At 43.6% G+C, this 17,855-nt stretch overlaps 2 protein-coding genes across 2 annotated transcripts in view; both read right to left on the bottom strand.

Moving 5' to 3' along the window:
- Window positions 1–552: 552 nt before the first annotated feature.
- On the bottom strand, window positions 553–3,773 carry GDF2 (growth differentiation factor 2). Its single transcript, XM_030570834.1, has 2 exons — window positions 3,428–3,773; window positions 553–1,499 (listed from the first exon to the last, which is right to left on the bottom strand). Exons 1-2 carry the CDS (start codon window positions 3,771–3,773, stop codon window positions 553–555), a joined length of 1,293 nt encoding a protein of 430 aa, XP_030426694.1.
- A 7,410-nt stretch (window positions 3,774–11,183) lies between these two features.
- GDF10 (growth differentiation factor 10) overlaps window positions 11,184–17,855 on the bottom strand; it is a 30,848-nt gene continuing 24,176 nt past the window's right edge. The window contains exon 3 of the mRNA XM_030569514.1: window positions 11,184–12,222. Within this exon, the coding sequence (XP_030425374.1) occupies window positions 12,031–12,222 (192 nt within the window). The 3' untranslated portion in view covers window positions 11,184–12,030. The remainder of the gene's footprint in view (window positions 12,223–17,855) is intronic.

The raw sequence follows: 17,855 nt of genomic DNA, 5'->3' as shown, positions 1-17,855 counted from the left end.
GAGATAGGCACCTAGGAAACCTTAACGGCAAAAACCTGGGTGTCAAGTGAGTTTAGGTGTCTATGGCATTAGGCGGCAGCTGAGCAGGGTTTTTTAGGATCATGGTGGTACCTGAAACTGGGACTTAGGCACTGGGTTGTAGGCGCCTAAGTACCTTTGTGGATCTGGGCCTTAGAGCCTCAGTTCCCATTAAAATCAGTTGGGCTTCTCAATCACTTAGACTGCTCTGACAATCAAGAACCAGACTGGCAAATCCAGCGATTTGCAACCACAAAGTTTAATTAAATTAACAGAAAACCATATTCAGATTCTGCAGGATGAATTGCAGTCTGTTATTAAATAATGTTTTAGGCTTTCAATTGCACAATATTGTAACATGGGTTTCATTGTACCCCGTTATGTGCAATTTATTTACAGTGACTGCCATTCTCGAAAGTTTTGGTTTTAAAAACAAAAAAGCTTGCCTGTGTGGATTTACATTTACATCATTAATGTACAGATTTACACAACAGCAGAAAGGTTGGATCTTGCTGTCAAAGCTGCTGCCCTGTACTACCTGCACCCGCATTCTGCTACTTTCATCCCCTCATAGTTATATTTCAAAGTGGGTACCCCAGCATCATCAGTGTAGAGGATGGAAATCGAATCCAATTTGGTAGGAACACAACAGGCCTTGGCAGCTTTCTTGGGGTTTTTGAGGTGCACTAAGGTTTGAACGATAGCATGTTTCGTCGGGGTCACGTTGTCCGTCAGAGGGAAAAAGCAGCCCCCTTTGCATTCAAATGCATCGTAATCTTTCGGCGCAATGACCCAGGAATCCCAACCAATGTCTTTGAAGTTCACACGGAGGGAGGTTCTCCGGCAGTGATTGGTACCAGCGCTTCTCTTGCTTCTAGATGAAGGCTGGTGAAGTCCAGGGACGGATAAGGATTTCTCCTCTGCCTCCTCTTCCTCTTCAGGCAAAGTGCTGTTCTTTGCTAACTTCTTTAGCACACTCTCCTGCTCATGAAGAATCATCTCCCGGAGCTCCACTCTGGTCTCCTTGGTCCCGTTGCTGCGGTCATTGGAGAACACTATTAACAAGGGCAAATTTTTAGTGTCGGGCATAATACTGATGTCCAGCTTCCCACAAGCGAAGTCACCCAGAGTTTTCCTCTCAACAACAACTTCAAGCTTGTTTTTAGTCTTTGATTTGTCTGCCCTGACCCATCTTTTCACAGCACTGGACACCTCAAACATTTCCCATCCACATTCCTGGATATCTTGGGTGGCAAGGAATGAGTTGGTGCTTTCTGGACTTTCCCAGAGGTCTTCATCCAGAACATCATAAATGACCATGTTGCCTTCCAGTCTAGAAAGAGGCCCAATGTCCCTATTACAGGATATGTGGATTCTCAGCTCCGCCCTGGTGATATCTTCATGCCGTGGGATAGAGACGTTGAAGAGCAAGATGTGTTTCTGAATTGGGTGTTCTTCCAGGGAAGCCATAGAAACAACATCTGCAACAGGAAATTAAGAAATGCTGTCACCCTGCCTCCTATGAGAGAGGCGAACCCAATGAGGACAAAAGCATTTAGCAAGCTGCATGCTATATTTCAGAAGAAATGCCCACCCTCTACTAGAAGCTGCTGGGTGTGAAGTTACACCATGGCCACTAGCATGAAATAAAATGGACTGGCTTCACTCCAGAGTTATGGGTTTAAAACCCAGATGGCAGTCCCTAATGGTGGCAACTCCACTGGGGATCAAGTTGCAGAGGTCCACAGTAACCACACCTTCATTTATGCTCTGTATGTGCATGAGTGTGGCATGCTCACACATAAGGAGACAGCATAGCCCTGAAAGTAGGTGGTGTTGGCTTGTAATGGGGACATGACCGGGGCAGCGGGGGAGTGTGCAAACGTAGTGGCTTCCCACAGAGGCTCTGCCATGTGGCCTTTCTAAAGAGCACTGGCAGGAATTAAAGCTGTAAACCTCCATGGAGGCTTGTAATACAAATCCCACTGCCATTACCTTGGCCTTGGTTGAATCCCCCTTCAACCCCCCTCTCAGGTGTAGGGAGCTGTAATTTATATCTCTAGTTTATGCTCTCCTGGGCCAGCTTAGCTGAGTTCCCCAATACTGCTAGCACAAAAGCATCTTGCACTGGGGAAGAATTAGAGAAGACAATCCATCCTTTAAAAGTCTGAATTAGAAGCTCCAGGTTCTGGCTAGCTTGGTGGATATGGAGCTTCTCACCTCTAAGTCCCTGGTTCAGTTTCAGCCCAGATTGGTAGGGCTTGATATTCAGAGGTAGGTAGAGCACCTGTAATTCCTGCTGAAGTCCATGGGAGCTGGAGGTGCTAGGCATGTCTGAAAGATCAGGCTGGTTGTGTTTTGGGAAGTTACCCCCAGCTAATAGCTGTCTACTGGTCTATGTAAGATGAGTGGATGGGTGTCAGTCCAATTTCTAATGGACAAGTGTCCACCCTGCCAAAAACATCTTCACAATGGCCAATGGGAGCAGAGGATGCAGCCATGGAGACTGCACTCTATAAGGGTCCTTCTGTGTTGGAGATGGTTGTGGGGGAATGTGGAGATGGCTGTAGTGCTGTTTGTAAGGGGTCTAGTCTGTAAATAAATGGAAGCTTGGATTCTTCTTGGCTGGTTCCTTTTGCCAGCACTAAATTCACTTAAGCTCCCCCACCCTCCGCTTTTATTGCTTCTTTTGATGGGGCTTTTTAAATCTTTTAGTTGTATGTTATCTTAGATGGACACAGTGTTTAATTTATAATGAAAGAGGTGCTGGAGCTCAAGCAATTACGTCCCAGGGCTCAAGCAAATTTTTTTACATTCATAACTAATGCAGCAAGCTCAGACGTGCTGGGCTGAGCCCTGGCAAGCCCTGGTACAGATTAAGCACTGGATGGATGGACATTTTACTGATGGGCTAAGCTGAGCAGGGCCTGAACCTTTTGGGCCGGATCCAAGCACTCCAGAACTCTGAGGGTGAGGGCGGATGTTCATAACTGAAATCTGGAGCCATATTTCCCGCTCGGCTCCTATCTTTGCAAAGGGCTGGAGCAACACCCTGGAGCCAAACATCTTCAAATGTTCCAAAATCTAGACCCAAATTGTGCAGCTCAGCCCAAAATCTCTAGCTTTGAGAAACAAGTGCCGGGTTACCAAGTTGTGGTGACTCAACTGAATTGGTATGAAAAGAAAGGGGAAATGGTACAATGTGAAATCAGAGAAAAGGACTTAAGACCTTGAAAATTATAATAAAATAGGGAGCAGTGGAAAGGATAACAAAACAGACTATGGCTAGGATTTTCAAAGAAACCTAAGGGAATTAGGTTCCCAACTCCCTTTGAATTTCAATTGGATTTGAAACTGACTCTCATGCGTCTCTTAAAACCCCAACCTATATGCTTAAAACATCTCATACCTTCAGTACTGAAGCTCCGCACAATATTGGATGCAGGGATGGAAGACTTGTCAGTGGCATATCTGTTGTACAGGTCAATCATGAATTGTGGTGGCTCCTCTCTAGACCTCTCTTGCGAAGGGATGCCCGATAAGTTCAAACTCCTCAGGAAATCAGCTTTCATGTTTTCCAGGAAGGTTTTAAAGTTGAAATGGGTCTCGCCCTCCACCTCTCCGGGATCACCAAAGGATTTATCAGAGTTCTCCATAGCTGATAATTTGCCCCAGGCTTCCAAGGGCTTGCCTCTTGCCAAACAAGTGATGATGTTGAAAACAGACAATGCAGCCATCACCCCAAAATAGTGCATTTTTCATCTGTTCACTTTCCAGTGGAGAAGGGAAAAAAGAGAGGGATATTCCAGTTGATTAGCCCTCTCCTTTCATTTAGAGGCAGAAGAAAGGGAAACAGAAGGCAAACAACTTGAGCTCTGTTCCAGTCTGTTGCAAACCCCAGCCTCTTGTCAGTTGTCAAGCCTTATCTTAGCCATTGATGCCATGCTTCAGTTCTGTTATCTAGCAAAGCTCTTAAGTTAATGAAGATTCTATAAACATCTGAAAAAACAGGCTGGACACTGTATACTATAAAGAATTCACATTTCACCTCAGTGTCATTGCTTAATTATGTTCTTTGCCAATACTGAAAGGGCTTCAGGGGAATTTTTTTCGGGGGGGTGACAGGGGAAGGAAAAAAACTCTGGTTTTCCCCAGTCCCCCATAAAAATAAAAAAATAGGGAGTAAGAACAAACAGCTCTATTAGCAGGGAGCAAATATCACCCCTCAAATCTATACCTTGGTCCCTTAATGCATGTCCTTCAAAAATCAGTCATCCGGTGGAACCTTGTTCTGCAAGCTGTGATCTCATGACAATGCAAACAGCCTTAAAATTCCCTTCCATTTATCAGCCAAGAGCTATTATTTGTACACAGTGAAATATCTGTTTTGTGTCAAGTTTGCCTCAAATTGTTTGCCTCAAATTGTCCATTTTTAGCTTACATCCTTTGGTGGAGGGGGTAAAAAAATTCTGTCTTTAGCATACGTTATGTAATGTATTTTCCTAGATTCTTGTACATGAGGTCGTTGGTTAAACTAGTTCACTCCTATGTCACTGCAACAATAACTGTTTGTTCTTGAAGATAAAGCCAGGCCTACTAAGCCTGAATGAAACATAAAGTCCCTATGAAGACACTGAAGACTAGCCAAGGGTATCTTTGTGCGCCATGTGAATATAGGCCAAGGCAAAAAATAAGAATTATGACATACTTTTGTGTGCCTTAAGGAGGACAAACTCCAGTTAAAATATTACAAATATTACCTGATATTTAATCTAATTTAATATAATCATTCTAATGCTCTAATCTAAGTGTACATAATCATTTTACCTAATCTATCTGTGTATTATTTTTAGAGCACCAATTAACCCCTAGTCCTGGTGATATGTTGTCTTATTGGTACTATGAGACCTCAGATCACCTAAACAAAATATCTCACTGCAAAGACTCATGAAAGTTTCTGCCTCTAACTAGGTCTCATTGCTGGTCATTCTTCAGATTTCTCGCAGGGCATATCTAGCCCACTGCATAATGCAAGCTCTCTGTAATTCAGTTGCTTCCACCTGTTTCTCTTCAAAGGCAACCTAGAATCCTTGATTCTGGTTTCTGCAGCAGTTCCCAGAAGGTTCATAGATTCATAAAGTGTAAAGCGAGAAGGGACCACTCTATCACCTAGTCTGATCTCCTGTTTATCACAAGTCATTAAATTTCACCCATGTACCTGTGTGATAAGCCCAGTGGGTTGCGTTTGACTACAGCATGTCTTCCAGAAAGGCATCCAGTCTTGATCAGAAGACACTAAGAGATGGAGAATCTATTCTCCCCTTGAGAGTTCATTCCAGTGGTTGATCACTCTTTCTATTAAAAATTTGTTAATTTCTCATTTGAATTTGTCTGGCTTCAGCTTCCAGCCATTGTTCTTGTTATGTCTTTCTCTGATAGATTAAAGGTCCCCTTAGAACCTGATATCTTCTACCTGTGAAGGTATTTAGACACTGTAATCAAGTCAGCTCTTAATCTTGTTGATAAACTCAACAGGTTGAGCTCTTTAAGTCTGTCACCCCCAGGCATTTCCTCCAGCCCTCAGATAACTTTTGTGGTTTCGTGCTGCGCCCTCTCCAATTTTTCAACATCTGTTTTAAAATATGGACACCAGAACTGGATGCAGTATTTCAGTATTAGTCTCACCAATGCTGTATATATAGAGAAAATCACCTCCCTACTCACTAGTCCCTTGTTTATGCATTTAACTATACATTAGCCTTTCTTGTCACAGCATCGCACTGGGAGCTCATGGTCAGTTCTTTGTCCTCTCTGACTGCTAACTCCTTCTCAGACTCACCACTGTCAGGACACAGTCCACCATTCTGTACATACAGACTGCATGGCTTGTTCCTAGAAGCGGAACTTTGCTTTTGGCTGTACTAAAATGCATTTTGTTTGAAAGAGCCCACTTTACCAAGCAGTCCAGATTGCTCAGTTTGGCTGCCTTTTCCTCATCATTAATCGCTCCACCAATCTTTGTCATCCACAAATTTATTGTCAATGATTTTTTTTAATGTTTATTCAGATATCATTGAAAATGTTGAATACCATCAGGCCTAGTAACAATTTCTGTAAAACAGCCCTGTTCAATGCTGATTCCCCATTGATAACTACTACTTGAGATCTGTCAGATAGCCAGAGCTTAATCCATTTAACACATTCTCTATTGATTTTTGTATAGTGAGAATTTTTTAAAATCAGAATGTTGTGTGGTACTTGGCCAAATACCTTAGATAAGGCAAAGTATATCACATCTATGCAATTACCTTTATCGACCAAACTTCTCATCTGAATATAATCAGGTTTGTTTGACCAGACCTATTTTCCATAGAGACACATAAACTGGCATAACTTTATTCTCATCTTTTTGTTCTTTAGGAATTGAACCACAGATCACTTTGCCATTATCTTGTCCAGGACTGGTTTCCTGTTAACCAGCCGATAGTTATCCACGTCATCTCACTTGCCCTTTTTGAATATTGGCACAACCTTAGCTCTCCTCCAGTCTTCTGGAATTGCTCAGGTATTCTACAATTTATTAAACATGAACATCAATGGATCTCCTCAGCCAACTCTTTTCATATACTTGGTGCAAGTTTGCAGGGCCTGCTGATACAAAAAATGTTTACCCCTTGGAGATATTTTCTAATATTCTCCACAGTAAGTAACAGACTGGAAAGCATTTCCTCAGTTAATTTGGTCATCAGTGAAATGGCTTATGGAAGGATTTTAGCAAGAGAAGAGAACCTGAATGGAAGTGGTTGAGCAAATCCACTTCAAAAGAAGATCGGACACAGGAAACAGGAGCAAGGTTGTCATTCCCCTAACTGCAGCTGGTGACATCTGCACCATTAAGAATGATTTTAAATGGACCAGAGATGACATCTTAAGTTAAGAGCAAGTGCATTTGCTAAAATGGTCATATTACAGCAAAGTCAACTGCCTCAAGGATCAAACCATCTCTCATTTGAACCAGTTATGAAAAAGTATTTTCCATACCTAGAAGAAATAATTTGAATAGGGAATGTTTAGTTAGATGCTATCAGATTTATTTTTTATTTTGGCTTGTGGGTTTCCTCTGTGCTAACCCCGGATGCTTTTGTTTGCTTGTTACCTTTAAGCTGAACCCCCCAAGAAAACTATTTGGGGTGCTTAATTCTTGTAATTGTTTCTTTTAAGATCTAGCAAAAAGCCTAAGTTCCAGATGTATTTTTTCCCTTTTAATTTTTAATACAATTTACCTTTTCTAAGAACAGAATTGGATTTTTGGTGTCCTAAGGGGTTTGTGCATGTTGTTTGATTAGCTGAAAGCCACAGCTAATTTCCTTTGTTTTTTTCTCAGCTCTTGGTTGGGTGTGTGTTTGTGTCCCAGTCCCAGTCCCAGTCCCACAGGGAGGAATTCCCAAGTGCTCCTTCCTGGGTTCAAAGGGGTTTTTTGCAAATGGGAGGTGACAGCGTTTACCAAGCCAAGGTCAGAGAGAAGCTGTAAACTTGGGAGTTTAATACAAGCCTGGAGTGCCCAGTATTAATTTTTTAAATCCTTGCAGGCCCCCCACTTCCTGCACTCAAGGTGCCAGAGTGGGGATTCAGCCTTGACACCAGTTCTCTGAGCAAGGTATCCAACTGTGCCTAAACTAGGGCTTTTGCTGGCATAGTTATGCTGGGCAGGGGGGTTGATTTCTTTTGTTCATGCTTCTGACATAGCTCTGCAGGCATAACTTGTAAGTGTAGACCAGGTCTTATGCTTTTTAAATGCACTCATTGTGTACAGGGGAGGATTTTTTACCTGCAGACCACAGGCCTTATGTGGATCAGTGAGCTGTTGCTCACAGCTGCCTGCATTATTGTGATTTGGTGAGCAAGTCTGTGCCTCAGAAGCAGGCCCTGTACTTTTAAGTGAGACTCTTATCAGCACCCTGGCCTAAGATGTAGATACTCACATCAAACAAAAGCCTTTGGATCTTACCCTTCTATCTAAGGCCTGGTCTACACTACGATTTTAGGTCGAATTTAGCAGTGTTACCTCGATTTAACCCTGCCCCCTTCCACACGACGAAGCCCCTTTTTTCAACTTAAAGGGCTCTTAAAATCGATTTCTTTACTCCACCTCTGACAAGGGAATTAGTGCTGAAATCGGCCTTGCTGGGTTGAATTTGGGGCAGTGTGGACGCAATTTGATGGTATTGGCCTCCGGGAGCTATCCCAGAGTGTTTCAGTGTGATCGCTCTGGACAGCACTCTCAGCTCAGATGCACTGGTCAGGTAGACAGGAAAAGCCCCATGAACTTTTAAATTTCATCTTCTATTTGGCCAGCGTAGTGGGCGGATCAGCATAGGTGACCAAGCAGAGCTCATCAGCACAGGTGACCATGGAGTCCCAGAATCACAAAAGAGCTCCAGCATGGACAGAACGGGAGGTACTGCATCTGATCACTGTATGGGGAGACAAATCTGTGCTATCCAAACTCCGTTCCAAAAAAAAAAAAAGCCAGAATATTTGAAAAAATCTCCAAGAGCATGAAGGACAGAGGTTATAACAGGGACCTGCAACAGTGCCGCGTGAAGCCTACCAAAGAACCAGAGAGGCAAACGGCCACTCCAGGTCAGAGCCCCAGACATACCGCTTCTATGATGAGCCATTCTAGGGGGTGCCCCTACAACTACCCCACCCTGGTGCTTCCCTCCTTCCCCACCCCTCTCAGGCTACCTTGGTAGTTATCCCCCCATTTGTGTGATGAATTAATAAAGAATGCATGAATTTGAAACAACAATGATGTTATTGCCTCTGCAAGTGGAGATCAAAGGGGGGAGGGGAGGGTGGTTGGCTTACAGGGAAGTAGAGCGAACCAAGGGGGCAGGTTTCCATCAAGCAGAAACAAACAGAACTTTCACACCGTAGCCTGGCCAGCCGTGAAACTGGTTTTCAAAGCTTCTCTGATGCACAGCACACCCTGCTGTGCTCTTCTAATCGCCCTGGTGTCTGGCTGCGCGTAATCAGTGGCCAGGTGATTTGCCTCAACCTCCCACCCCGCCATAAACGTCTCCCCCTTACTCTCACAGATATAGTGAAGCACACAGCAAGCAGTAATAACTATGGGAATATTGGTTTCACTGAGGTCTAACCGAGTCAGTAAACTGCACTAGCGCGCTTTTAAACGTCCAAAGGCTCATTCTAACACCATTATGCATTTGCTCAGCCTATAGTTGAACTGCTCCTTACTACTGTCCAGGCTTCATGAGCCATGGGAGCAAGGAGTGGGCTGGGGTAGGTGCGACCATGCAGTAGCGCCGACTGGGAGAGCAGCCTGAGGCATAAGCCTCCAGCTGGCATGATATTCCAGGCAGGACTGAATCTCTATTAGACAAAACTTTAAAGAAGAAAATGACTTGGAGTCATTCCCGATTTTGTCCAGGAGCCCCCAACCGACCTCACCGAGGCCAGCCAGGAGTACTCTGGTCTGCCCAGGCACCCCCAAGCAACCTAACCAAGGTCAGCCAGGAGCACCCACTGGACGATGATGATGGCTAGCAGTCATATTGCACCGTCTGCCATCCACAAGGCAAGGCAAGGGGATGCTGCTGTGTAGCACTGAACTACCGCGTCTGCCAGCAGCACCCAGGAAACATACAATGACAGTGAGCTGAGTGGGCTCCATGCTTGCCGTGGTATGTCATCTGCACAGGTAACCCAGGAAAAAAAGTGAGAAATGATTTTTTGCCGTTGCTTTCACAGAGGGAAGGGGGAGGGAGGCCTGACAACATGTACCCAGAACCCACCCATAACAATGTTTTTGCCCTATCATGCATTGGGAGCTCAACCCAGAATTTCAATGGGCTAGGGAGACTGAGGGAACCGTGGGATAGATACCAACAGTGCAATGCTCTGAAAGTCGACACTAGCCTCGGTACTGTGGACGCACACCACCGACTTTATGCACTTAATGGGGACACACACAATTGACTGTATCAAATCTATTTAAAAAAAATCGACTTCTATTAAATCAACCTAATTTCGTAGTGTAGACATACCCTAAGAGATTGAGTGCAGTCCTTGGATGTAGGAGCTGGGGAATATCAAGTAGGTGGTATTACTTCTGTATAAGGCATTAGTGAGACCGCTACTGGATACAGTGTCCTGTTCTGGTGTCCATTCGCCAAAGAATGATATTAAACTTGAGAGTTCAGAAAACAGCCATGGAAGAGATTTTTCTAGACCTCAAAACTACTTAGCAAGAAACTAAAGAAACTTTATTTAGTTTAGCCAAGAGAATGGTAAGAGGTGACCTGATCATGGTATATGAGTACGGTAGAAACTCAGAGTTACGAATACCTCAGGAATGGAGGGTTGTTCGTAATGCTATACATTATGGTTGTTCTTTCAAAAATGTACAGCTGAACATTGACTTAATACAGCTTTGAAGATTTACTATGCAGAAGAAAAATGCTGCTTTCCCTTTATCTATTTTTAGTAGTTTACATTTAACACAGTACTGTGCTGCATTTGGATTTTTTGTTTGTTTGTTTGTCTCTGCTGCTGCCTGATTGCATATTTCCAGTTCCAAATGAGGTGTGTGGTTGACTGGTCAGTTCATAACTCTGGTGTTTGTAACTCTGAGGTTCTACTGTACCTACATGGAAGAAACTTCTCATAGTAGACATCTTATATCTAGGAGAAAAAGATATAAGAGCCAGTGATTTGAAGCTGGACAAATTCAGACTAGAAATGAGGCACAGTTTTAACAAGGGATGGGGGCAAATAAACATTAGAACAACTTGCCTAGGGAGAAGATAGATTCTTCATCATTTGAAGGCTTTAAATCAAGGTTAGATATCTTTCAAAGACCTGCTCTAGCTCCAAACAGAAGTTATGGGTTTGATGCACAAATTAGTGAGTCAGGTTCTCTGGCCTGCATTATGAAGGAGGCCAGAAGAGATTATCAAAACAGTCCCTTCTAGCTTAAGCTAATACAAATTATTATGACAAGCATAACTAGGCTTTTCCAAGTAAGATAACTTTGATTTCCTTCTAATTAGCACAATGCAATAATCTATATTTAGAGACATGAAACATGCATGAGATTTAGAGAACCATTTTAACTAGTTTAGATACTACTGTACCTTTAATTTATTTAGCTTTTGTTAAAAGCATTTAACAGTTGATCTAGAGGATATAAAGTATAACTTACAAAAATATAAATCTTGGTTATTTTTAGTACTTAAACATATTACTATATAGTTTGTGTTATTCAGCGAATATATATGTTTAACAATCTGAAATTAACCAGCAAACTAGTGACTGTGGGAAGGAGGTACATACGTCTTTTGTAATATATATATTAGGGAAAGGTAACCAAATGTGGTTATATTAACATACTGTATATATACAAGCTTATACAGTACACTAGATTTGAATCCCAAAGAAAAATGTACATATTAAGACTTTTATTACAGCATTCTTTTTCAGTATAAATATGTGGATTAAAAGGTATAAGTGAGTGTTTAGGCAAAAAAAATTACAATTTTTGTACAAAAAAATATGATTCTAGAGTAAGCCTGCCTTTGCAGAGTCCATTTTTCACCTTCTTGGTTAGCTGAAGAGATAAAACAGTCAAGAAAATAGCACGTACAAATGTATCTTAGTCCTCAGTTTATGGCAAACTGTTTAAGTAGAAGTGATTACACTGAATACCAGATTTCTTAGCTAGCCAGGTTTTGTTTGTTTGTTTGTTTTTTAAAGTGGGGAATTTCTGGCTGCTGAATCCCTGTTAATTTGCAAGACACATGGTGACATTAAGGGAGATCTTTTGAGGGGAGCTTGTGTATTACTTTAGAGTCTCCTCATTCTTTCTGCGGATGGAGTTGTACACCTGGATTCATTCATAAACACAGGCCAATTGATTTCCCATTCACAACTTTCCCAGTGTAGCCAGGCAGGGGGTGCTGGTCTCCTTAAAGGAGCATTGGCATAGACTTATCGGCAGGCACAGGTCTCCACAGACATATTGGGGTACACCTTTAAAACCACATTTTTGTTCTCGTCTAAGAACAGGACGCTGAGGGAGTTCATCTTGTCAGGAACGCAGCAGGGTTCGGGAATGCCTGGAATGATTCCCACGGCTTTTACAATGCTCTGGATTGTGGCATGATTCGATGGCCGGACAATCTGAAACAGAGAAGGAAATAAATTACCTCTTCATTTATGGGAAGTCACTTTCCCATGGGCTTGGAAAAGAACAGCAGGTTTTTTTTCTTTTTTGAACAAATGAAAATATGAGCCCAGACCATAGGCTTCTCCCAGGCCAGTGAGTCAGAGGGGTGCAAAGCACAGAGACACCCCCACCCCCCGCTCCCTTACCTGGACTGGATTCCTACCCAAGAGGGAGCTATCAGTCATGCTGCAGTGCTCATACTCTCTTAGCTTATGCCTATAGGAGAGCACTGGCAGTAAAGCTAGCACTCCGTGCCCTAGGATAGAGGGCATGGCTAGGCTACTACAGCTTGCAGCTGGAGTGAGGCATTTCCCTATCCCCGCTATGTAGACAGATCTCACTGCCTCCAGCCCCTGCCTGCTTCCCTTTTCCTCCACCTCAGCAGGCCTTTGGCACCCAGAGGCCTAACATGATGCTTGGAGGAAACCATTGGAACAAAAGGAAAAGCGGTATGAAGTGAGTTTGCAGTTCAACTGGTGCAATAGTGGTGTCTTAAACAATACATAGCTCATGTTACTTTTACTACTGATTTTCTAATAGCAACAGACCAACGCTGTTCAGCAATGGGGAGACTTTAAAAAGGTATGCCCAATGGAAATAGTTTAGTACAGGATAACAAATTAAGCCAGGAATAAGTTCTCAGTATTTGGATCCTGGTACTGAAAGAACACTTCATCCAGTACTCTGCAATCCAAAAAATGCAGTTCAGCTCCGGCTTGTTGCTCAGTTACGTTATTAGGCATGTAACAGCTCTTCGCCCATGCTGGCCAAGCCCATCTGCAGGTGGTTTAGGTACAGGGTGGTACCACAATTCCAATTCATGTCATACACTACCCAACTTACATACAACTACCTTGGCAACTAACATCTGTACTTCTTGCATGTAAGGACCAATTGCTTTGCAGATTTGAGGAAAGCTCATCCTCTCAGGGTATTCCTTCCTACTCTGCTTACTATAAACATACCCACAATAGTTAGTTTAGTTAGTTTCTGCCTCCCTTGTTTACTAACAATAGTTAATTGTTTCAGCATTTTCTTGTTCGGGCTTGTCTTAACTTGAGGATGCTTATACCTTAGCACTAAATTTGATAGTCAAACCTTGATCTGGCCCTATGGGGAAACATTTGCCACGAACAATTGTGTACCAAATCTGTGCACACAGTTTCTGCAAACACATGCCTGCAGATCTGAAAATCCAGGGTTGCATATGAAGGAAGTCCCTTCACCCACTATTGAAATGCAGCAGCCTCTAGGATGGAACATGGCAGCTGTTGAACAGCACAGAGCAGCATTACACAGCTATTTAGGATAGAAACAACACCATATGCAGTTGAAACTGTAGGATGATTTAACAAGGCAGAGTCAGTTCTTCCCTGCGATAACAAGAACATTGCTGCTTTCACTGAAATGAAATACGTGGCATGCACTTGATTTTTTTATATAGAGGAGAGGGTTTTAGGAGAAACAGGTTTGATCCTCCTACTTCAACAATCACAACATAATATCCCTTGCTGCTTTTTAGTGACAGCAGCACATCAGTACAAACTCAGCCAAATGCTCTCAACCTAAACCAAGGAACTTGGCACCACTATGAGGATATGCTATGCGCTGCTTCTTCAGGGTTCCAAGACAGTGTCCCTACAACAAGTCTTGTCTAGTGCCTTATCCTTATTCAGGCCAGGCTCAGAATTTTGCTAGTCTTGTAGGAAGCCCAGCCCAAGTTTTGAGCAACCGTGGGCTAGCTTTTGCTTTATCTTTGTGCCAATACATGCTGTTAAGGGAAAGCTCGCAAGACTTGGAGCTGAAGGCACAGCAGGGATGGTGCTGAGGCAGTGGTATAATCATAGGCCACATGTTACATGGTAGTGAGTTTAAGCTACGCACGGCAGGCCAAATTTTGTCCTACTTTACTCCTTATCCAGTCCCACTTCAGGAGCAATTTGGTCCTAAGAGTACAGAAGGGAGGGGCTGAAGCAGGAAAAAATACAGCCAGGAGGTGTGAGATAAAGTAGCCATCCCACACCTTTTATCTTACACCTTCAGACCCTAATTAGTTGCTTTCCTCTCCTACAATCTCACCACATGAGAAGTTATACCTACTTATGCCAATTTCCTGACTTACACCACCCTAAGAATTGGGTGTTATCTCATGGCTTTGACTTCTCCCTCCACAGGAAAAAAGAAAAACCAGGCAACACTTAATTAGTTTCAGGAAAGTTTCTTTGTTGGCTTTGAGCCTTGGATAAAGTGAAACTCATGGGTTTGAAATTTTGCAATGGCTGAAAGTGAAAACAGCTCTCACTTGTGGCATGGTCTCCACAGTTACCAGACAGGACGAGGGTGTGTTGCAGCAGGGAGCTTAATAAATATAGGAACTTCCTGGTAGAGGGAGTTCTCTAGTTGTTGCTGAAAGCACGATTCTTGTGTTTACATCCTTACCCTACATGGTGTCAGCAGTGGATCCATCTCTTTAAAGGAGTAGAGGAAAGAAAAGAGACTTGGAAAATCAGAGGAGATCTATGAAAGCAGCAGCAAAAAGGAGGCAGAGCCTTATCTCAGCACAGCAATGGAACCCATAATGCAAATGGCACCATCAGAGACATCTGATTTTGTCAACTCAGGCAGCTGGCCTGGCTGGAGCTGGAGATTTCAGCAATTCCAATAAATTTCTGGTTTAATAGAGAAGACAGAAGAGTACCAGGTAAATGCCCTGATATTTGCCATGGGTGTTGCTGATAACTTATGTGCCTTATCAGTAACTGATGAGGAAAAGAAAAAGTGCTCCAAAGTGAAAGAAGCTTTTGATGTCCATTTCTTAGGCAGATAGAATATTATATATGAAAGGGCCAAATGTAATAGGTGGTGCCCGGAACAATGGGAAACAGCTAAGACATATTACTGGAGTAATAGTAGTTCATAGCCTCACAGAACATTGCAAATATGGAAGGTTAGAAGAACTAATAAGACACAGAATAGTTGTTAGTATAAGAAAGACCAATTTATCAGCACAGCTTCAGTTAGATCCTGATCTCACACTAGCAAAAGCTATAGCAAAAGTGAGAATGCAAGAAAACATAAAGAAACAGCAATGTGCTAGCAGCACAGGGAGACAGCATTAAAAAACATTGACACAGCAAACAGAAAAGGACATATGTGAATGGAGCAGTCAGACCAAATGTACAACATAAGAACAATGCACAACTGCCGCGGGGAGAGGCCAAAGAACTGCCATAGGAGGGAAGCTTGGAAAAGTTGTGGAAGGTAGGGAAAGACACCATGCCACAAATGGCAACAACGTTCAGCAAAAGAGGAAGAACACGGGAGATGCGACTAAAGGGGACATTTTGCAATAGTGTGAAGTTCACCAAGAGTAGCGGTAATGATCCAAGAGCGAGTGTATTCATCAGACGACAATGAATCCAACCTTCTAGGGACTTCATCTCCAATAGAGCACACAACGCCTTCGTACATAAGCATAAATATACAGTCAAACTCTTAAAGTGAATATTGATACTGGGGCAACAGTCACTGCAATTCCAAATACAAATTTTAATTGATCCCAGGATGGAGATCTGCAAAGACCAGGGATGGGCAAACTTTTTGGCCCAAGGGCCACATTGGGGTTGCAAAACTGTATGGAGGGCCAGGTAGGGAAGGCTGTGTCTCCCCAAACAGCCTGGCCACCACCCCCTATCTGCCCCTTCCCACTTCCCATCCCCTAACTGCCCCCCTCAGAATCCTTGACCCATCCAACCCCCACTGCTCCTTGTCCTCTAACCGCTCACTCCTAGGACCCCCCCACCCCTAACCGCCCCCTGAGACCCCACCCCCATCCAACCGCCCCATTCCCCGTCCTGACTGCCCACCTTCCCCCTATCCACACCCCCGCCCCCTGACAGGCCCCCCCGGGACTCCCACACTTATCCAATCCCCACCCCATTCCCCATCCCCTGACTGCCCCCCCCAACCTCCACCCCTTATCCAACCCCTCAGCCCCAGCTCCAGCCCCCTTACCATGCCACTCAGAGCAGCATGTCTGGCAGCCGTGCCGTGCCGCCTGGCCAGAGCCAGACACACTGCCACGCTGCTCTGCAGGAGCACGCAGCCCCGCTGCACAAAGCATTGCCTGCATGGCGGCGTGGCAGCGGAGGAGGGGCCGAGGGCAGCCTCCCTTGCCAGGAGCTCAGGGGCCAGGCAGGATGGTCCTGCTGGATGTGGTCCTCGGGCCGTAGTTTTCCCATCTCTGACAAAGACCAAATCAAATTTATGTGAGGCTAGTATACTGGATGTTTTGTGGCTAAGTTCCTAGGAAAACTGGAGATGGGACAGAAATTTCTATCTAGAGCCCCAGTTGAGCAGCCACCAATGGAAGAAGAAAAGGCTTTAGAGAAAGATGTCAAAGTCTACATTGATCTAGTTCTGGCAGCAATTTCAGCATCTGTTAGCTGACTTCAGCAAATTAGAGATGAACAACTAAAGGAAGAAACTTGCCAGAAACTGACTCAATTCTGCCAAAGAGGGTGGGATGGAAGGAGGCAACTTCCAACAGACCTATTACTGTACTGGCAGGAACAAAACAACCTTCACATTGCTGATTGCCTGCTTCTGAAAGGATAGCACATTCTTATCCCTTGGTACTTCAGAAAGAGGTGGTCTTCAAAATCCATAAGGGACACCAAGGTATAAACTTATGTGGGGCATGAGCACAACAATTCATATGGAGGCCTGGTCTGAGCAGGCAAATTCAGACCTTAGTAAAGGGCTGCAAGATATGAAACAAGAAAAACAAAACAAAATAAAATAATCACTAGAACCATTCCTCTCTACAAAGCTATCTGACCAGCCTTGGCAGCAGGTAGTCACAGATTCATTTTTCTGGAAAGGCCATACATACATTATTATAGTTTATTACTTCTCCAGATATATTGACTTGGCTGTAGTTTCACAGGCTTCATCAGCACAGGTCATCCAGAAATGAAAGTCAATATTAGCTAGCATGGAATTCCTGAAGGCCTCATAATAGATAATGGACCTCAATTTACCTTTGAGACATTCCTAGCATTTTCACAGGAGTTTGAACAACATACTAGTAGTCCATAATAAGCCAGAGCAACAGGAAGAAGGAGAGAGCAGTGCAGAGTTTCACAAGACTTATTCAAAATCAGTGGACCCATATAAAGCACTCTTGGCATTTTGGTCAACCACCACTTACATCCGAACTATCTCCACCAGACGTTCTGCTGGGAAGATGACGGAGGATGCCTCTACCTTAAACCTAAGTGGCCTGACCTGAAGGAATTTTGAAAATAAGATGCTGAAATAAAAGTTCAGCAGCAACAAAATGTCAGTGTTCAACACATAACAAAAGCACTACCTGAACGGAGACCAGGGAACAATGTGTGGATCAAAATCATCCAGACATCTGAAACTTGGCAGAAACTCCTTGATCCTACCTAGAGGAGAGTCCAAAAGGACTTCTCCAGAGGTATCGGGTTCATCTTCAATATTTCCCAGGAGTTGTCGAGTTGCTGCTTCAAGCACGGCTCTTTGTGTTCATACTCTCGCACTACAGCACTGATTTTTCCAC

This window comes from Gopherus evgoodei, chromosome 7 (assembly GCF_007399415.2).
Source record: "Gopherus evgoodei ecotype Sinaloan lineage chromosome 7, rGopEvg1_v1.p, whole genome shotgun sequence".
In the NCBI taxonomy this organism is placed as follows: Eukaryota; Metazoa; Chordata; order Testudines; family Testudinidae; genus Gopherus; species Gopherus evgoodei.
The sequence above is the reverse complement of the archived record's forward strand: the minus strand, read 5'-3'. Positions and strand labels throughout refer to the sequence as shown.